The following is a 22,183-nucleotide window of genomic DNA, read 5'->3' as shown; positions in this document are numbered from 1 at the left end:
AAAGTGGGCAGCGGCCGTGTGGGCACATCGTTTTGGCGTGCGCTGGGCCACTTTTTACCGCGGCTGGAAAAAAGGCCATTTTTTAAAAATGGGCGTGCACAAAAATTACAACTAGCTTGCGCCTATTTATGGCCTGACCCCTTACAGCCAGCCATTGACCTAGCGGTAAGAGCTCACTCGTTACCCATGTGGTAACCATGCTGCACGCGCCAATGTGGCTGTGCTGCTGATCACCACCGGGAAGGCCCCCCCCCCCTCCCCGCGGTAGAAAATAGAAAAATATTTTCTACTGCGGGATTCGGCGCGTGCCAGACTCGGAATTACCCGCACGTTAGCCCTCCTGCGGCTTCAAAAAGGGCCTCAATGTGACTAATCTTTGCATCGCCTGCCACTGCCGCATTAGCAGGGTTACAAAATGGCTTCAGATCATCATGGGCAGAGGTAGTCTTGGTTTTAACCCCTCTCTTCTCATTTACATGCTCAGGCACTGTCCCTAATAATCAGAACTCATCTAATTATCCTTCCATTAGAAAGATCAACATCTGTTCATGGACCAAGCAGTTCAGGAGATATTATCTTCAGTAAATGCCTTAGGACTTCGGGAAAGGGATGTACTATCTTACAGGGAGACCTGTGGGTTTGACTTCATGTGGCCACTACCTTGCAGCAGGATTTTGAGAGGAGAGAGAGCAAGCAGGGCAATTGTCTAGGGTTCCAATGTCAAAAGAAGCCCTCTTCGTGATGCCACTGGCCAGGCCTATTCCTTAGCTCCTGCCCTGAGCCCCCATGTGTCTAAAACTGGCCCAGTAATTCAAAATCGTGCCTTTGAAGTCTTCCTGGAGATCCTTTTCTTTCTGCAGTAGCACGGGAAGGAGATGGCTGGACGACCATTTGACCATGAGACAAAGCTCTTTCTCGGTCTTGGTATCCTGCTGTAACTTTTGCCCACCCACAAAAGCTTCTTATAACATTACAAACGTTTTAATGTTTTTTTTTTCCCAATTGTAATCTTGACTGGTTTCGTCAGCACATTAACCCAAAAGGCAGGATCTTACACTCTTTCTTGTAGACTTTTAGTATTAGCAAAAATATAAAAATAAGAACCCCAATGCAAAAAAAGATTTGTCATGCAAAATGGTTGTAAAGGGAAGGTAACTGCATTTCTTACATTCTCTGTACAACCTGAGAGGCCCTGTTCTATTGATGGTAACTTTCTTGTGGGGACATCTCAATGGTGCTGTAATGAGTTGGTGATAATGAGTCGGGGGGGGGGGGGGGGTGGCGGCGAGGACCCGGCCCGGTCTCTTGGCTGCCCTGCTCATATGCAGCTCCTGCATAGGGTTACCATTTTTTTCCTCATAAAAAGAGGACACTTGCCCAGCCCCATTTCACGCCCTCGCCCCACCCCTTTCACGCTATCGCCCCACCCCCGGTCGCCCCCTCTTCCCCCCATCACCTTCCCTCCCCCTTGTCACCTCCTCTCCCCTTACGCTACTATCCCTGGTGGTCTAGAGGTACCTCTTCGCTCGGGGCAGGAAAGAAAGAGCCCCCTCTTTCCTGCCTGGAGCGCTGCTGCTAGCTGCCCTGCTGCATCCTGTGTGAGTCCGGCTCTCGGCATTTCAAAACTCTCGGTGGCCATTTTGAAATGCCAAGAGCCGGACTTACACAGGATGCAGCAGGGCAGCTAGCTGCAGTGCTCCGGGCAGGAAAGAGGGGGCTCTTTCTTTCTTGCCCCAAAGAGCGAAGAGGTACCTCTAGACCACCAGGGATAGTAGCGTAAGGGGAGGGGAAGGGAGTCCTGCGCCCGCCTCCGCTCCCGCCCCCGCCAGCCAGCCCGTTTGTCCAGAAATCCGGACAAACAGGCAGGCTGGCCAAATCCATCTGGACGCCCGGACATGTCCTCAAAAAGAGGACATGTCCGGGTAAATCCGGACGTATGGTAACCCTACTCCTGCACATTTAGATGTGCTCTCTGCAGAGGTGCTATATTACCCAGTTCCAGGCTGGAGATTTTGGGACAGTCCTGGATTTCTGGTGCATTATGGGACTTGGAGAACTGATTTCAATGGGCAGGATCTGGCACTGCAAACCCCCACACTGCTTTAGATTATCAGTTCAGAACCAGCACTGGCCAAAAAGTCTCCAGTCTGGAACTGGGTAACTTGGCACGTCTCTGCAACATGGCAAGGGGTGAAAAGAGTAAGGCTGCCAACTGGGTCCAGATTCACAGGACAGGGTTGATCCAGTCCCGGGTTTACCCCGTTGCATGCAGGGACTTGTAATTCTGATTCCCCCCTTGCATTCTCTATGAAAAAGCAAGACTATAAGTCCCAGCATGCACAGGGGTAAACCCAGGACTGGATCAACCCTGTCCTGTGAATCTGGATCCAGTTGGCAGCCTTAGAAAAGAGTTACTGTGTGTAGGAATCCTGCAAAATAGTGAATTTGCAGAAACTGAAGAACCACAGTGGGTGTACAGAAAAGCCAAGACACAAACAACTTAAAACTATGCTTACCAAAGGCCTCCATTTTGCCAAGACAAGTTATTCTGGTCCTGGCTTTACATTCCACCTCACTGCAGGTGTAGGCCTGTACCAGGTAAAACCAGGACTGAATCAACTGGCTGTGAAAACTGTAGCCTACTTGAAAACAACACTGGTACAGTAATTAAACATACAAACATTCCCCTAACATACAGACAATGTTACCTCTGCCCTTCTGAGTGTGAAATGCCCTCCTTCCGATAAAATTAGTCTTTTGGTAAAAAAAAAAACCAAAATCTTTGGGTTGCTTATGTGTGTGACTGTTTTGTGACTTCATGAGAACTCTGTTCTGCCAGCCAGTTAAAATCGCTTTTTAAAATATATATATTTTTTTCATTCACTGTCCTATGCAGTGGAGAATATAAAGTTTTTTTGAGAGGTAATGCCATCAAACATCTAAGTGACACCACAGACAATGATAATCAGGAATGAACACAACCTGGACCTTCTCATCCACTTTCACTCTGCAGTAACCTGTGGGGGTGTAACAACTGATATTTTTAAGATGTAAACTGAACTGAAAGGAGGTGGAAATCACAGAGTAGCCGGAAGGTCACAAAATGATCCTGCCATGAGATGTGCAGAAACAAACAAAAAAAAAAACTCACACAGAAAGGCAAATGCGTGTGTGGCACAGTAAAGGACACCTCGGCAGGAAGATACAAAATCACTTTACAGCAATTCAACATTAAAACGAGAAAAAGAGGGTGGGCGTGAATACTTGACTGTGGTAGCAATTTCTGAAAGATGCGGCAATGCAGGCTCAGCACGGATCATCCTCTTGCAAAAAGCGTTCCCCATGGTGGCAAATAACCCTCAGATTTCTTTCAACCTTTGTCTGAAGTTCATTTCACATGGGAAAAAAAGGAGCGAAAAATACCTCCAAAGGCACCCCTTAAATCCCGTTAAGAATATAAATAGAATCTCAATGATACAGACGGCTTCCTTACCAGCTAAGGAGGAAGTAAAAAGCCACAGTTCAATGGATGTACTTATCTCTTTAAAAGACACCGCGTCCTCCCCCCTCTTCCCCCTACCTCCTAAAAAGAAGCCTGGAATCTGGGGTTTGGAAAGGAACGGGATAGGAAGTATTTCAAAAAACCTCCTAAATATCACACCCAGCTTTCCCCCCACTTTCTTTTATTTCCAGTTTTAGAAAACTGTAGCTTTGGGAAGCAGGCCTCGTCTTAGGTTGGAGAGCTGGCGTGTTGGGTACGTGAGAGAGTGGGTGGCTTTTGGTGGGGGGAGGAAGAGTAGGGGAACAGGTTAGAACATTTTCTTTCCTTTTTTTAAATTTTTTAATTTGTTTTGCCTTTTTACAAGTCCTTTCTTTGAATGTGGCTATAAGATCGTTGCAGACATCAGGGCCTGAAGCATTACGTACACGGTTGCCAGCAGGGCCAGCAGTGTACTTGCAGGACACCTCATCGGAGCTGTGGAGGAGTTGTCTCCGGAGATGTGTCCACTCACCGACATCCCGGGTTTGCTGTCTTTTGTCAGGGGCTGCTGCAGAAGAAGAAAAGATGGTTTATATTTGAGAGTTGCACGGGGACAGAAATCTTACCCATCCCCACTGGAATCTTACCCATCCCCACCCATCCCCGCAAATATTTAACCCATCCCAACCCGTCCCTACCCGTCCCCGCAAGAATTTAACCCATCCCCACCCATCCCCGCAAGAATTTAATGGTACATAAAAGAAAATTCTGGTCAGCTCCCTCAGTCTCTCTCTGGATTTGAGCCACATCACTGTAGGCAAGGAAGGAATGGAAGCTGAAACTTAGAACACTCTGGTGTGCACATGTAAGATTTGTTACTGATTTCTGGCACTGTGTGCTGAGAGGTCACCACATGCACGCGCCAGTAGGTCAGGTGTCAGACCTGAGGTCTACGCATCAGCCCGGGAGCAAAAAGGATTAATTGTAACATAGTAAGTGACAGCAAATAAAGACCTGAACGGTCCATTCAGTCTGTCCAATAGTCACACTCATTATCAATTCATGATTAAATCAGCAAGTGTGATATTATATACTTTCTTTCATGTTTCTGGAACATAAACCATAGAAGTCTGTCTGGCCCTATACTTATGTTCCAACTGCTGGAGTTCTCGTTGAAGCCCACTCCAGTCTATTCATCTTCTCATTTGTGGGATACAGACCGTAAAAATCTGACCAGCACTGTCCTTATGTTCCAGCCACTGAAGTTGCTGTCTAAGCCCTTTCTAGCTCATCCTAAACCAGACTGCCATATATTAGACACAGGCCATACAAGTCTGCCCTGTATCGGCCCTAGTTAATCACAGCCAGAGTCGCCATCTAAGCATTACTTCACACATCCACACACATGCAGCCATTTAAGGTTAGGTTTTTTTATAACTTCCATTTTCTAATTAGAGATCCTCTGTGTTCATCCCAAGCCTTTTTGAATTCCATCATCATCTCTACCACTTCCTTAATGGAAGACTTTCCACATTTGTGCTGTTAAAGCAAGGAGGAAGAGGAGGAGGAGGAGGAGGAGGAGGAGGAGACAGCACTCAAGGTACTCGGTAGATGAGAGGCTGATGCAGTGCAGCTTACACTTCCACGGGAACCCCGCAGAACTGCTTCCATCCCCGCGGGAACCCCGCAGAACTGCTTCCATCCCCATGGGAACCCCGCAGAACTGCTTCCGTCCCTGCGGGAATCCCGCAGGACCTGCTTCGATCCCCGCGGGAACCCCACAGAACTGCTTCCATCCCCGCGGGAACCCCACAGAACTGCTTCCATCCCCATGGGAACCCCGCAGAACTGCTTCCATCCCCGCGGGAACTCCGCAGGACCTGCTTCCATCCCCGCGGGAACCCCGCAGAACTGCTTCCATCCCCATGGGAACCCCGCAGAACTGCTTCCGTCCCTGCGGGAATCCCGCGGGTTCCGCGGGATTCCCGCGAACCCCATTCCCGTGCAACTCTCTAGTTTATATCTCACTCACAGGGCCACTTTTATCTGTGTTCAAAAGGATTTGCCTATAAGGCAGTTACATAAGTGACTTTCGTATGCAGAACCGCGGTTTACATACCCATGTGGCATGCATAAAAGGCAATTCAGCCCAGGGGCTTAGCCAGACAACAGATTTTGGGTGGGCCTAGGCAAGAAGTGGGTGGGCACCAAGTGTTCTCCCCTTCACCCACCACAAAAAAAAAAAATCTCAGCTGGCGGGAAAACGCTTCTTTCCACCTTAGCAGTCTGCAGCAGGCACGCGTTGAAAACTGAGCATGCGCAGGTGCTGGTATCCTGGAGAATGGCGTTTTCATTACCACCAGGGGGAAGTCTTCTGCTGGCAGAGCTTGGGATCCCCACCTGCTACCGCTAATACGTGTGCTGCTGTTGGGTGGGCCTGAGCCCTAATTGGGTGGGCCCCGGCCCACCTAGGCCCACCTGTAGCTACGCCACTGATTCAGCCCCCACTCCTCTCCTGGGAACATCTACACATGTGGGGGGGAATTCAGTACAGGTCACTTCTGTCCTGTCCTGCCATTGGCAAATGAATATGAGCAGGAAAAAACGTGCCATGTTTTCTCATTTGCCAACAACAGGCTGATTATAGCTAAGGTCGATATTTAACCTGTCAAGTGGTTGGCTAGCTGCATGGCAGGCGTCATGGCCGAGATCCAGGGCACCCCCAGCACCAGTCCCTGACCTAGGCTCTATCCCAGGCACAAGGTTCATCCAGCACAAGCCCCTCCCCACACATAATCCAGGCTCCTCCTCAAGAGTAGACAATTCCCCTCCCCAGGCCTACTTAATATCCCTGGTGGTCTGGGGGAGTCCATTGGGGCAGGAGAAATGCCCATTTGCTCCTGCCCATGGCCACACAGAATGTAACCTGTCACCATAGTATTGTGGTACCAGTAGGGGTCATGGTAGTACCTTGAGACTATGGCAAGGAGGTTGCAGCCACCATATTAGATTCAGTGCGGCCATGGGCAAGAGTAGGGTTACATATGTCCGGATTTACCCGGACATGTCCTCTTTTTGAAGACATGTCCGGGCAACCGGGTGGGTTTTGCCAATCTGCCCGTTTGTCCAGATTTCTGGACAAATGGGCAGGCTGGCGGGCGGGGACGGCCCGCCCACCAGCCTGCCTGTTTGTCCAGAAATCCAGATAAATGGGCAGATTGCTTGCCTCCCCTTCCCTTACTTACTACTACCCTGGTGGTCTAGTGACCTCTTCCGCCTTCGGGGCAGGAAAGAGCCCCTTCTTTCCTGCCCAGAGCACTGCCCTGCATGCATCCTTCCTGTAGCTGATTTCAGCGCCGATTCAAAATGGCCGCCGAGAGTTGACGTGACCTCACGAGACTTCAACTCTCGGCGGCCATTTTGAATCGGCCTGAAGAGGTCACTAGACCACCAGGGCAGTAGTAGGTAAGGGGAGGGGGTTGATGGGGAGGGGGGGGCGACAGGGTATGTGACAGGGGGGGAGGGGAAAATGTGACAGCGGTGGAGCGAGGGCGTGAAAGGGGGCGGGGTGGGGTGTGTGGTGGGACAGGGCATGTGTCCTCCTTTTTGGGGGACAAAATATGGTAACCCTAGGCAAGAGCCAATGGGCATCACTCTTGCCAGAATGGACCTACTAGACCACCAGGTGACCTATGGGGGGGGGGGGGCACAGAAAGCAAGGGGGTTGTCTGTTCTTGCAGGATGGGGGGCTGCAGGCAAGAAGGTTTGTCTCCTTTGTGGGAGGGGGGGGGGGCCCACAACAACACTAGTCTTGTGATGACAAAAGGAGGGAACCCCTGAAGAAAATATATTCCCATAAAAGACAGGGAAAATGAATAAGACAACAATTTTCCAGCTGCCCATTCCTAAGATGTATGTATTAGAACAGATGGAAGCACTTCAACCAGCTATAAAGCTGATGTACATGCTTGTGTCTAGGTTCGGGAGATACATGCGTAATACATCATGTTGTATGAGTTACAGGTGCGAATGTGTGCCCCATCCAGACTTCACCCATATGCCACGGTGTGCAGTTTGAAGGTGTGCATGCATGTGGGTGGAGTCTGGGCAGGGCACACATTTGAGAATGTAAGTCATGCAACATGATATCGAAGATATGCATTTTGCTATATAATAGCACAGACTGGATTGTGAGTAGATATGTCGGTATCCAGGTGATTTGTATGTGGTGCCTATATTACAGGATTATCCCGTTTGAACCCATAAGGAAAAAGTATATACGGCTCTGCAATTCTTTCCAGGAAAAGCCGGGTCTGAAGTGTTTCCCAGCAAGGGCCAGTTTAACTCGCTCTCTTGATTTTGTAAGATTTAAGAAGCCCGGGCGTGTGACATCATGATGCAACGTCTTCAGCCTACTGTATTACCACCGGTGCCTCGCCATGCCCCTGCCAGTCCTTACCTCGGCAAAGCAAAGGTCCGTATCCACCGAGTTATTTGATTTCAGCTTCTGCTGCTGTGGAGAGAGAAGAAAATGACATTTGTTATTTATGTACTCAGTGTGCCCCAGTGCTGGTTATATCACCTCCTGTCGCTGGTTAATCAAGGTAACTGATGTTGGACTCGTATATTAGATGGTAATACATTCCACATACTACAAGCAAGAGACCTTAGAAAGTCCAAAAAGCTTCCTGTCAGCATTCAGTGATCTTTAAAAATTGCTTTGAAGGTTTTCTTTTTAACCTGGTTCTGGGTTTAAGATCAAAGAGGTTTGTTTTCGGATTGGCGCTCTTGTGCAGTGAAGTAAATGGGTGCCTACAGGTCTTGTGTTTGATCGTTGGCACTAACATTAAATAAAGTCTCTTTTATCAATCAGGGAATCAGATTGTTGATCAATGCAACTGGCACCTAAGAAACACATTTTCAGGTTTTCTTTTATCCTTAGTAATTGTTCCCAGATGTTGGAGAATTCACTAAAATTCAGGAGGTTTCATTCTCCAGAAGGCAAGCGGGCAAGAGACAATGCATAACAGAAGAAAAAAAGAGCCAATTTATGTATCAGCTTTCAAAAGCAAGATTTCACATTTTTAGCCTCTTGAATCTTAAAGTGTAACTGAGGGCTCATTGTAGGTGTGACCCCCCTCCTCCCTTCTAACATAGGGCTGGAGGTGGGAGGATTTTCTGGAGGTCACTAAGGAGACAGAGCTGGTACTGACAGCCTGGTGAGGAAATCAGAATAAAGTCCAGCCCACAAGAAAAAAGTTAATAAAAGTGATTGCCTGGAGAACATTTCCAGCAGTGTTGCCAAGGCTGTGGGTTTCTCGGCCAATTGGGCTCCTTTCCGTGAGCCGCTGCGGCTTTTTCACGCCGTGTGCGGGATTTCGGGCGGCTTTTTTAAGCCCCGCCGGCGGTTTTTTCGCCCACTGCGGTTTTTGGGTTGGCTGGTTTTCCCACGGCCGCGACTAGTAGAAGGCTTAATGATGTCATTCACATGCAAATTGACTTTGTGCGGGTTTTGGGCTGGCTTTGGGCGTGACAAATTTTTTCCGTCTGGCAACACTGATTCTCAGCACACTTCTTAACAATTACTCTCGCCCTCCTAAGAAATCACGGTTACGTATTTTTCTTTTTTAAAACATAAAGGGGTCCTTTCTCTAAGGTGCGCTAACAGATTTAGCATGCGTTAACGATGAGCATGCGCTAAATAATTAAACACCCATAGGAATAGAATGGCCTTCTTATCATTTAGTGCATCTTAATAAAAGGACCCCTTATGTCTTAATTCAGTTATCACGCAGTGGAGGAGTGGCCTAGTGGTTAGGGTGGTGGACTTTGGTCCTGTGGAACTGAAGAACTGAGTTTGATTCCCACTTCAGGCACAGGCAGCTCCTTGTGTCACTTAACTCTCCATTGCCCCATGTAAGCCGCATTGAGCCTGCCATGAGTGGAAAAGCGCGGGGTACAAATGTAACAAAAAAGCCCCAAAACATTCAGCCCATCACTTAACACAACACACTTTCCCTCTGATTCTACGCATGGCACTCAAAATACGGTTCCAGGGGAAGGCGGTTGTTGGGCACGTAAAGTTCTGCATTCATTTTCAGCGAGGCTTCTTTAATCAAGATAAGTGCACAGTGCTTTATAATATTTTTGCCATTTTTTAGTGTGAACATCAGGTACAGGTTAAAATACAAAAAAAGAGTATCGTGGAGGATACAATGTTTATAGCACTTGGGTGTTTTTTTTGCAATTTATATAAAAAACAATAAAAAAAAAACCTTAAAGAGTAACCCGATGAAACAAGTGCTATACCACCAGCTAGCAGCACTATTGTCTGCTTAAAAGAGTGTGTTATATCTGAGGGTGCTCTATAAAAATACTAGTAAAAAAGGCCCGTTTCCGTAACAAATGAAACGGGCGCTAGCAAGGTTTTCCTCGGAGTGTGTATGTTTGAAAGAGTGTGTGTGAGGGTGACTGTATGAGAGAGAGAGACAGAGTGAATGTGCGAGTGTGTGTGTGTGTGACATAGAGTGAGGCTGTCTGTGTTACAGTGTGTGTGTGAGATTGAGAGTTTGTGTGTGAGAAAGAATGAGAGTGTGTGGAAGGGGCCCCCCCTCCATCTCCCGCCCTCCTTCCCCCTCCCCCTTCTTTCCCCTCCCCCTCCCCTTTTTCCTCCCCTCCCCCTCCCAGCTTCAGGGTCGTGGTCCCCCCTCCCTCCGCCTTTCAGGGTCGTGGTCCCCCCTCCCATGTTCAGGGTCCCTCCCTCCCACTCCCACGTTCAGACTGGTTCCCTCCCTCCCTCCCACGTTCAGGCTGGTTGGCTGGCTCCCTCCCTCCCACTCTCCGATGTTCAGGCTGCCTGCCTGTCTTCCTCCTTCCCTCGCACATTCAGGCTGGCTCGGGTCGATGGTAGTCCTCCCTTCTTTCTTGCAGGTCGTTCGCATAGGTTCGTGATGCGTCTGACGTCACGTTTCGTCACGTAGCAACGTGTGGGCGATGCGATTTTTTGAGTGTCAGTGCCCTGCCCTCGACGGCATCACGTTGTGACGTGAGGGCGGGGCAGACACTCATAGAGGAACAGCGATCTACACAACTACAAATTTAGAATGTTTGGAGACTTGTGGCTTCATTATAACGTTGGAGGTGCGTTTTATATAGGTATGAAATTTACGAATGGCTAGCTGTGACACTGAAATATAAGTTTTGGCATAGGTAGCTATAGTCCTGGTTTCTATAGTACCCAAAATATATAGTAACATAACTGTTGGAATGTAATTGTATTTTACATGCATTGCCTGTCACCTATTATTTCTCTGTGGTTACTCTGTGACCTCTGATGTGAATTACTTAGAGAGGTCACACAGCTATGCAACTTCCTGTGGGGGTTAGATGCAGCACATGCAGCACATGGAGCACATGGAGCTCATGATCTCTCCTAACCTGAGAGGATCTATGGTGGTGTGAGCATCCATTACCATCTAAGCACATGGAAGGAGCTGATAATACAAATGTATAGTAATATGTATATATAAGCCTGTCTGATTATAATCTAACTACAAACTGTGAGTAAACAGATGTTTTGTTACTTCAACTTTAAAGTGACTCAGCAGTGAATTATTCAGGGGTGAATGAGAGAGAGATGAAGAAAGAAATTAACATTTCTAAAGCTGAAGCTGTGTGTACTAAAATCTGCTAATTATTTACTACAAATAATCCAACAAAAGGGTTATGGGCCCAGGGCTCAGGAATTGAAAAAGAAGAGAAATATTACCAGGCAGAAAAAAAGGCCACATTTTTTTCTCTTAAGTTTTAAAGGAAAGATTCAGTCTGTCTCTCTCTCCCCCCACACAGCAGACAGAAGGCTAAGAAAATGGCTGAGGGAAGAAATTCACCATTTTTCTATTCTCTCAAGGTGCCTAAATTAACTGAGTTTAATTATCGGCAGTGGGAACTAAGATTCATATGTCTCCTTCGAGCAAAAAGATTAAATATATGCTTAGACCAAGACAGAACAGATGAAAATATGGCTGAATGGGACAATGCAAACTATTATGTGAAGTGCATGCTTTTGGAAGCTCTCTCAGAGAAACAAGCCATATTAGTGGAGGGAAAAGATACACCAAAGGACATTTTATATAAACTGAGAACTATGTATGCAACTACATATGCAAAGCAGCAACCAATTTGGCTGGCAGAGTTGAATGAAACCAAATTAAGGGATAAAAGTAAATGTAATGATCACATTATGCATCTTATGTCTTCATTTCAAAAGCTAAAACTTTCTGGAATTCCCATGTGTGATGCATTGAAAAGAGCATTTCTTTTTACCTCACTATCAAAGAAGTTTGATGTTTTTAGGTCTGTAAATGAGGCCATTGAAGGGCAATCTTTTGAACAGACAACATCAAAACTAAGGCAGGAATGCATAATAAATGATTCTGAGGAGATGTGTTCTCAAAGCAAGTCAGAGAGAAATGAAACAAATTTCTTGGCAAAGAACAGAGGAAGGCGGAGCTATGGGAAAACTCCACCCAAGGGCAAGCTGATTTGCTACTCATGTGGAAAGGAGGGACATGTATCTAAATGGTGTAAGGAAACACAAAACACTCCCTCTAGCTCACCTAAGCCAATGGAACTAAAGAATTTTCAAACCAGGAAATGTATGAAGGACAAAGATAAACACAAAGGCTTTCTAATGGCAGAAAAATCTTTGACTATGGTAAATAATAATTCAAATGAAAGTACTTGGATTTTGGATTCAGGGAGCACATGCCATTTAACCAATTGTAAGGATTTCTTTCAGGAAATGTGTCCAGAGGAAGGTATTCTTAAAACTGCAAACGCAGGGACTGCTAAGATCCAAGCGAAAGGTATTGGATTCTTAAAATGCAAAGTGTCTAATGAAGTTAAAGAAATTCCTGTAAGTGATGTCTTGTATATTCCCCAAGCAGTTTGCAATATGCTTAGTGTATCTACATTAGATAAGAAGGGATTTGCGATTCATTTTGAAAACAGTAAGTGCACAATCTCTAAAAATGATGAAGTGTATGCTGAAGCTTTTATGCATAATGACGTTTATAAGCTGAACATTTCAGGTGAAGCCTCACATATGGTGCAAGTAAGGAAGAATGATGGTAAATGTAGTCTGGAAATCTGGCATCGCCGCCTGGGACATCGTGATTCTAAGGTGATCCAGGATCTTTACAGTAAGCAACTGGCCACCGGCATTCAGATAAGTGCAGATGCTGGTAAAGTGGAGAAATGCATAGACTGTGTTACTCAAAAAGGTGTGAGACCCTCATTTCCTGCATACACAGGAAATAGGAGTAATAAAGTGCTGGACTTAATACACAGTGACTTATGTGGACCGTTTAATATCCCATCATTGGGAAATAACAGATTTGTGCTAATATTCTTGGATGATTTCTCTAGATATTGTGTGGCCTATTTGCTGAAAGAAAAAAGTCAAGTCACAGACATGCTGAAGAAATACGTAGCCATGGTGAGCAACAAATTTGAAAGAAAACCAAAGGTTCTTCAGACCGACAATGGTGGTGAGTTCACTTCACAAAGCATGCGCACATTTCTAGAACAAGAAGGCATTCAGCATATCACAACAGTAGCTTATACACCAGAGCAAAATTCTGTTGCAGAGAGAAAATTTAGGTCACTTGTGGAAATGACCAGATGTATGCTGTCAGATAGCAATCTCCCTAAAAGACTATGGGGGGAAGCCATTCTCACAGCAGTGTACCTACAAAACAGAATGCCAACTAAAGGCGCGGAGCGCACACCACATGAGACATGGCATGGTAGGAAGCCAAACCTGTCACACATAAGAACATTTGGAAGTACAGCATATGCTCATGTACCAAAGCAAAGAAGGCATAAGCTGGATTCCACAACAGAAAGGGGCAGTTTAGTTGGCTATGCTCCAGGACACAAAGGATATAGAATTTTGAATCTGAAAACTGGCATTGTTGGCATAAGACATGTTACATATTTTGATGAAAACAAAAGGGTTGATAAAGGCTGGATTATCCCAGATGAGCCTTATCATCCAGAATATGAAACTAGAACCATAATAGACATGCCAGTGTATATAAATGCCATACCAAGGCAGATGTCTGAAAGCAACTCATCTGTATCTAACGAGGAACAGGCAGAGGAAGCAGACACAGAAAGGATCATTGAAGAAGACAGTACAGTTGGAGAAGGGGAATCAATTGGAGAAGAACTCTCAGATTTAGAGGATGCGGAAAGGTCAGACCAACCTGTTGTCAGACGCTCATCCAGGGAAAACAAAGGTGTTCCACCCCCAAGACTGTCTTACCTAACAAAGTCAGCAGAAGCTCAAGAGCCCTTAACATGGGATGAGATTGAGAAAATGTCAGCAGAAGAAGCTGCTGAATGGCGTAAAGCTGCACAAGAAGAAATTGATGCATTGGATAAAAATAATACTTGGATTCTTACAAAATTACCTCCTGGCAAGAAAGCTATAGGATGCAAATGGGTATTCAAGTTAAAAAGGAATGCACAAGGAAAAGTGGAAAGGTATAAAGCCAGATTAGTGGCAAAGGGATATCTTCAAAAATATGGAGAAGATTTTGATGAAGTGTTTGCACCTGTAGTGAAACACACGACAATCAGAACACTTCTGAGCATTGCAGTCTCAAAAGGCATGCAAGTCAAACACATTGATGTGAAAACAGCGTTTCTTCACGGAGATATAACTGAAGACTTGTACATGGAACAACCAACAGGTTTCATAAATACAAAACAAAGACAGCTAGTGTGTAAATTAAACAAAGGTCTTTATGGATTAAAGCAAAGTGCAGAATGTTGGAATGAAAAATTGCATGAAATATTGACAAATTTAGGATTTAAGCAAGGTGAAGCAGATAAATGTTTGTACACTAGGTGCACAAATGGACAATATGCATACATTTTAGCTTTTGTTGATGATCTGCTCATTGCAAGCAAAAGTGAGCAAGAGTACAAGGACATTGTAAAATGTTTAAACCACTATGTTGAGATAAAAGAACTTGGTAATGTGTCATACTATCTTGGTATAGAAATTGAGAAACAAAATGATGGTTCTTATCTTCTAAGCCAGAAGCAGAAAATAAATGAGCTTATTGAAAGTTTAGGTATGCAAGATGCCCAAGTTGTAAGCACTCCCATGATCACTGATTTTCTGAAGGATGAAACAGTAAGAGAACCTTTACCAGATAACATCCAATATAGATCAGCCATAGGTAAGCTTTTATATCTAGCTACCACATACAGGGCTGATATAGCAAATGCAGTAGGAATTTTGAGCAGAAGGGTCAGCTCACCTACCAAATCAGATTGGACTGCAGTTAAAAGGATGGTAAGGTATTTAAAGGGTACCATTGATTGTAAATTAAAGATTTCAGCCAATAGTAATCCAAAACTAATATGTTACTGTGATTCAGATTGGGCAGGGGATCATTCTGATTATAAATCCACAAGTGGATATGTGTTTATGTATGGAAATGTACAAATTTCATGGGCCAGTCATAAACAAAGTATTGTGAGTTTGTCTTCTACAGAAGCTGAATACGTGGCCGTATCGGAAGCGTGCAGAGAACTGATGTGGATTGAAAAACTTTTGCTGGATTTCGGAATAGCTGAAAAGAGACCAATCCAGATAATGGAAGATAATCAGAGCTGCATCCGACTGTCACAGAATGACAAGGTTCAGTCACGTACCAAGCACATCGCAACGAAATACCACAACGTGCGAGAGTTGGTGAAAGAAGGGGTCATCAGTCTACACTATTGTCACACCAGTGAGATGACAGCTGACATCATGACCAAACCGTTACCCAGAGAACGTTTTGTGAATCTGCGTATAAAGCTTGGACTTTGTATGAATAAATAATTGCATGACAGTTATGCATGAGAAGGGGTTTGTTGGAATGTAATTGTATTTTACATGCATTGCCTGTCACCTATTATTTCTCTGTGGTTACTCTGTGACCTCTGATGTGAATTACTTAGAGAGGTCACACAGCTATGCAACTTCCTGTGGGGGTTAGATGCAGCACATGCAGCACATGGAGCACATGGAGCTCATGATCTCTCCTAACCTGAGAGGATCTATGGTGGTGTGAGCATCCATTACCATCTAAGCACATGGAAGGAGCTGATAATACAAATGTATAGTAATATGTATATATAAGCCTGTCTGATTATAATCTAACTACAAACTGTGAGTAAACAGATGTTTTGTTACTTCAACTTTAAAGTGACTCAGCAGTGAATTATTCAGGGGTGAATGAGAGAGAGATGAAGAAAGAAATTAACATTTCTAAAGCTGAAGCTGTGTGTACTAAAATCTGCTAATTATTTACTACAAATAATCCAACAATAACATAGTAGATGACGGCAGAAAAAGACCTGCACGGTCCATCCAGTCTGCCCAACAAGATAAACTCATATGTGCTACTTTATGTGTATACCTTACCTTGATTTGTACCTGTCTTTTAATAAGGCATGCCCAAAAGTGGCCTGTGCTAGTGTAGGCGCGTGATTCTGACGCACACCGGACCATTTCCTGAGCGTGCCTGGAAAAAAAAGAGATTTTTTTTATTGTGCCGGAAAATGGATGTGCGGCAAAATGAAAGTCAGCGCGCGCCCATTTTTGGCCTGAGACCTTAACGCCACCCATTGACTTAGCGGTAAGAATCCAGCGCACGCCAACTGCCGATTTCTACCGGTAAGCGCCCCGTGGTAGAAAATAGAAAATATTTTCTACCGCGTGTTTTGGGCACGCGCCAAAAATGGAATTACCGCTCGGGGCGTTCAGTAGCCAGACGTCAGTGCCAATTTGACGCATGTTGGATGCACGTAGGCACCTGCGCTCCTTAGTAAAAGAGCCCCTCGTTAACGAGTCAATTGGTGCCAATAATTGGGTGCTAATTGGCACCAAGTTGGAAAACATGAAAAAGGATCTGAGGAAGCTAGAAGAATGGTCTAAGGTTTGGCAATTAAAATTCAATGCGAAGAAATGCAAAGTGATGCACTTAGGGAATAGAAATCCTCGGGAGACGTATGTGTTAGGCGGGGAGAGTCTGATAGGTATGGGCGGACAGAGGGATCTTGGGGTGATAGTATCTGAGGATTTGAAGGCGATGAAACAGTGTGACAAGGCGGTGGCCGTAGCTAGAAGGTTGTTAGGCTGTATAGAGAGAGGTGTGATCAGCAGAAGAAAGGAGGTGTTGATGCTCCTGTATAAGTCGTTGGTGAGGCCCCACCTAGAGTATTGTGTTCAGTTTTGGAGGCCGTACCTTGCGAAGGATGTAAAAAGAACTGTAGTGGTGCAAAGAAAAGCTACGAAAATGGTAAGGGATTTGCGTTACAAGACGTATGAGCAGAGACTTGATGACCTGAACATGTATACTCTGGAAGAAAGGAGAAACAGGGGTGATATGATACAGACGTTCAAATATTTGAAAAGTATTAATCTGCAAACAACCTTTTCCGGAGGTGCGAAGGCGGTAGAACGAGAGGACATGAAATGAGATTGAAGGGGGGCAGACTCAAGAAAAATGTCAGGAACTATTTTTTCACGGAGAGAGTGGTGGATGCTTGGAATGCCCTCCCACGGGAGGTGGTGGAAATGAAAACAGTAACAGAATTCAAACACGCGTGGGATAAACATAAAGGAATCCTGTTCAGAAGGAATGGATCCTAAGGAACTTAGCCGAGATTGGGTGGCAGAGCCGGTGGCGGGAGGCGGGGATAGTGCTGGGCAGACTTATACGGTCTGTGCCAGAACCGGTGGTGGGAGGCGGGGCTGGTGGTTCGGAGGCGGGGATAGTGCTGGACAGACTTATACGGTCTGTGCCCTGAAAAGGACAGGTACAAATCAAGGTAAGGTATACACAAAAAGTAGCACATATGAGTTTATCTTGTTGGGCAGACTGGATGGACCATGCAGGTCTTTTTCTGCCGTCATTTACTATGTTACTATGTTACTTCTACGGTCTGTGCCCTGAGAATGGCAAGGACAAATCAAACTCAGGTATACATATAAAGTATCACATACCAGGTAAAATGAGTTTATCTTGTTGGGCAGACTGGATGGACCGTACAGGTCTTTTACTATGCTACCATGTTACCATGGAGTTGCTGTCAAAGCTCACTCCAGCCTATCTGAATATGTCTTGTCATTTGTGGGACCCAGACCCTAAAAGTCTGCCCAGCACTGTCCTCTGTTCCAGCTACTGGAGTTGCCACTGAAGCCCTTTCCAGCCTATCCTAACCCAGACTGCCATATACAGACACAGACCTACAAAGTCTGCCCAGCACTGTCCTCTGTTCCAGCTACTGGAGTTGCCACTGAAGCCCTTTCCAGCCTATCCTAACCCAGACTGCCATATACAGACACAGACCTACGAAGTCTGCCTGGCACCGGCCTTAGTTCTTTGCAGCCGGAGTAGGCGTCCAAGCGTCACTCACACACCCACCCCCTGCAGCCATTTATTTTTGTTTTCTACCATCTATTTTCTAAATAGTGTTCCTCTGTGTTCATCCCACACCTGTTTAAATTCTGTCACTGTTTTTGTCTCTACCACCTCCCTCGGGAGGGAATTCCAGGCATCAACCACCCTCTCAGTGAAAAAGTATTTCCTGACATTACCCCTAAGTCTACAACCCTGCAACCTCAGCTCATGTCCTCTAGCTTCACAATTTCCCCTTCTCTGGATTTAAACAACTATAATATAGCACTGAGAGCCAATTTTTTTTTCTGGGCTGATTTTTGAGTGCCATTTACTGAATTTATCCCTTTAAAACCACCCATCCCAGACTCACTCTCCTGCTTATTTTCGAAAGAGAAGGTCATCTTCCGACACAAATCGGGAGATGGCCGGCCATCTCTCAAGTCTGGCGAAATCGGCATAATCGAAAGCCGATTTTGGCCGGCCTCAACTGCAGTCCGTCGCAGGAGCGGCTAAAGTTTAAGTGGGCGTGTTGGAGGCGTAGCGAAGGCGGGACGGGGGCATGGTTAACACATGGCCGCCCTCGGCCCATAATGGAAAAAAGAAGGCTGGCCCTGATAAGCATTTGGCCAGTTTTATTTGGTCCATTTATTTTTAGGACCAAGCCTCAAAAAGGTGCCCCTGCTCACCAGATGACCAGCGGAGGGAATCAGGGATGACCTCCCCCAGTGGTCACCAACCCCCTCCCACCCTAAAAAAACAAAACAAAACAAAACATTTTTTGCAAGCCTCAAATGTCATACCTAGCTCCATGACAGCAGTATGCAGGTCCCTGGAGCAGTTTTAGGGGGTACTGCAGTGCACTTCAGGCAGGCGGACCCAGGCCCATCCCCCCCCCCACCTGTTACACTTGTGGTGGTAAATGTGAGCCCTCCAAAACCCACCTGAAACCCACAGTACCCACATGTAGGTGCCCCCCTTCACCCATAAGAGCTATGGTAGTGGTCTACAGTTGTGGGGAGTGGGTTTTGGGGGGATTTGGGGGGCACAGCACCCAAGGTAAGGGAGCTATGTACCTGGGAGCTATTAATGAAGTCCACTGCAGTGCCCCCTAGGGTGCCCGGTTGGTGTCCTGGCATGTCAAGGGCACCAGTGCACTACAAATGCTGGCCCCTCCCATGACCAAATGCCTTGGATTTGGCCGGGTTTGAGATGGCCGGCATCGGTTTCCATTATCGGCGAAAACCGATGCCGGTCATCTCAAACCCGGCCATCTCTGACATTTGGCCGGCCCCAACCGTATTATCAAAACGAAAGATGGCCAGCCATCTTGTTTTGATAATACGGTTCAGGACACCTCTTTACGGCGCCGGCCTTAGAGATGGCTGCCCATATAGATGGCCGGTGCAATTCGATTATGCCCCCGTCTTTCACCTAACCCTGATCTGGCAAGGTAAAAGCTTTACAAATATTTTAAGTTTTAGGTTATATTACAGGTTCAGATCCTGAGATTCCCATCTGGAAAATTATGTTATGGAACCACAGACTGCACAGTAAGTAGCAAACTTTCACATATTTATTTATTTATGTATTGGGATTTGATAACCACTTTATGAAGAGATTCACCCAAAGCAGCGTACAGTAGGATATATGGGACCCTGTGTCCAAACCTTGACCGAGTCAAATGGGCTATGGGGAAAAAGCTGATTCTCTCTTGAGGATATGTGACAGGGTGGAGCAATGAAAAAATGGAAACAAGTGGATTAACCTATTTAAACAGATGAGCTTGTCTTCCTCACACAGCTAAGAGAGCTGCCTCTTTAGCTCAGCAGTAGAGTCCCTGGCTGGGCGCCAGAATATTGCAGGTTGAGATCCCCAGATAGAAAACCGTTTGTACCAGCATGGAGGTTACAGCAAATGTCAAAATGTTATGCTTAGTTGGTAAATATGTTACATTTTTTAAAATTACATTTGTACCCCACACTTTCCCACTCATAGCAGGTTCAATGCGGCTTACATATTAAATACAGGTACTTATTTGTACCTGGGGTAATGGAGGGTTAAGTGACTTGCCCAGAGTCACAAGGAGCTGCCTGTGCCTGCAATGGGAATCAAACCCAGTTCCCCAGGACCAAAGTCCACCACTCTAACCACTAGGCCACTCAATGTGGCTGCGCAGGCTTCCGCTTCTGTGAGTCTGACGTCCTGCACATATGCGCAGGACATCAGACTCACAGAAACAGAAGCCTGCATGGCCGCGTTGCTGATCTGCAAGGGCAGGCTTCTACATGGAATGTTGCTAGTGGAATAGCAACATTAACATTCCATGTAGAATCTCAAATAGTAGCAACATTCCATCTAGAATCTCCAATAGTAGCAACATTCCATGTTGTTGTTACATTTGTACCCCACGCTTTCCCACTCATAGCAGGTTCAATGCGGCTTACATATTATATACAGGTACTTATTTGTACCTTGGGCAATGGAGGGTTAAGTGACTTGCCCAGAGTCACAAGGAACTGCCTGTGCCTGCAGTGGGAATCGAACCCAGTTCCGCAGGACCAAAGTCCACCACGCTAACCACTAGGCCACTCCTCCAAACACATGGCGTGCTCAATCACACATTAGAATCTGTAGCAGCCCTGACCCATTTCTTCTCCTGCTTTCCTATACAACATTGCGTTTCCCTTTTCCACCTTATTTTCAGCTCTCCTCAACTGCCCTTTTCTATCTGTGATTAGATCGTAAGCCGCTCAGATATTTGTTTGATGAGTGGGATAGAAAGTCCTGAATAAACTTGAAACTTGAAAAAGGATCTTCCAGAAGCCCACCAGGATTGATGGTTTATAAGCATAAGGTCCTATATACTTTAGATGCGCAAAGCTGTGACTACACATTGATTCACATACATGCTAGTAAAAGGGACCCTAAGAGGAATAGTATAATCTGCAGAAAAAGAAACCTCATGAAAGAAAGATGCCTGCAAGAGTCGCCCTCATTTTTTCACACAGGTTTTGAACACTTGAATGAATGGGGCAAGCACACAGATAGGCAAAAGAACGTGAAGCGTCTATTACTCAAATCTGTCCCTGGCATCCTAGAAACTGAGAAAGCTGTGACCTTCAATTCTGTAAAATGTTCAGATGTTTCTCTCAGAGAAAATGCTTTTCGGGCTCAAGCAACTTCCACACATTTCTGGAGACCTGCATCTTCTAAAAGATATAAACAGGTTGGAGTTGGTCCATAAGTACATAAGTATTGCCATACTGGGAAAGACCAAAGGTCCATCGAACCCAGCATCTTGTTTCCAACAGTGGCCAATCCAGGTCACAAATATCCGGCAAGATCCCAAAAATGTACAAAACATTTTACCCTGCTTATCCCAGAAATAGTGGATTTTCCCCAAGTCCGTTTAATAACGGGCTATGGACTTTTCCTTTAGGAAGCCGTCCAAACCTTTTTTAAACTCCGCTAAGCTAACTGCCTTGACCACATTCTCTGGCAACGAATTCCAGAGTTTAATTACACGCTGAGTGAAGAAAACTTTTCTCCGATTCGTTTTAAATTTACTACATTGTAGCTTCATCGCATGCTCCCTAGTCCTAGTATTTTTGGAAAGCGTGAACAGACGCTTCACATCTACCTGTTCAACTCTACTCATTATTTTATAGACCTCTATCATATCTCCCTTCAGCCGCCTTTTCTCCAAGCTGAAGAGCCCTAGCTGCTTTAGCCTTTCCTCATAGGGCGACTACTAAAATGGTTAGTGGCCTTCATCATAAAGTGTATGAGGACAGTCTTAAGGATCTCAATATGTATACTTTAGAAGAAAGGAGGGCGAGGGGAGATGTAATAGAGACATTTAAATACCTTTGAGGCATAAATGCACAGGAGGTTTCAATTGAAAGGAAGCTCTGAAATGAGCGGACATAGGATGAAGGTGAAAGGGGACAAACTCAGGAGTAACCTGAGGAAATACTTTTTCAAGGAAAGGATGGTCCGAGTGGAGGTGGTGGAGACGAAGACTGCACCTGAATTCAAGAAAGCTTGGAACAAGTACATATGATCTCTAAGGGAGAGGAAGGGATAGTAGATGTTATGGATGGGCAGACTGGATAGGCCATATGGTCTTTATCTGCTCATCAGAACATAAGAATAGCCACAATCAGACCAATCGTCCATCTAGCCCAGTATCCTGCTTCCAACAATAGTCAATCCGGGTCACAAGTACCTG

The 22,183-nt window shown here is 45.6% G+C and overlaps 1 protein-coding gene across 1 annotated transcript in view; it reads right to left on the bottom strand.

Annotated features, from left to right (window-relative positions):
• Positions 1-1,934: 1,934 nt before the first annotated feature.
• GFRA1 (GDNF family receptor alpha 1) overlaps positions 1,935-22,183 on the bottom strand; it is a 294,863-nt gene continuing 274,614 nt past the window's right edge. Inside the window, exons 8-9 of the mRNA XM_030202657.1 lie at positions 7,941-7,994; positions 1,935-4,049 (exon numbers count right to left, since the gene is read on the bottom strand). Coding sequence (XP_030058517.1) covers positions 3,885-4,049; positions 7,941-7,994 — 219 coding nt within the window. The 3' untranslated portion in view covers positions 1,935-3,884. The remainder of the gene's footprint in view (positions 4,050-7,940; positions 7,995-22,183) is intronic.

This window comes from Microcaecilia unicolor, chromosome 5 (genome assembly GCF_901765095.1).
Source record: "Microcaecilia unicolor chromosome 5, aMicUni1.1, whole genome shotgun sequence".
Lineage (NCBI taxonomy): Eukaryota > Metazoa > Chordata > Amphibia > Gymnophiona > Siphonopidae > Microcaecilia > Microcaecilia unicolor.
Note: the sequence above shows the minus strand (reverse complement) of the source record. Positions and strands in the feature narration are given on the sequence as shown.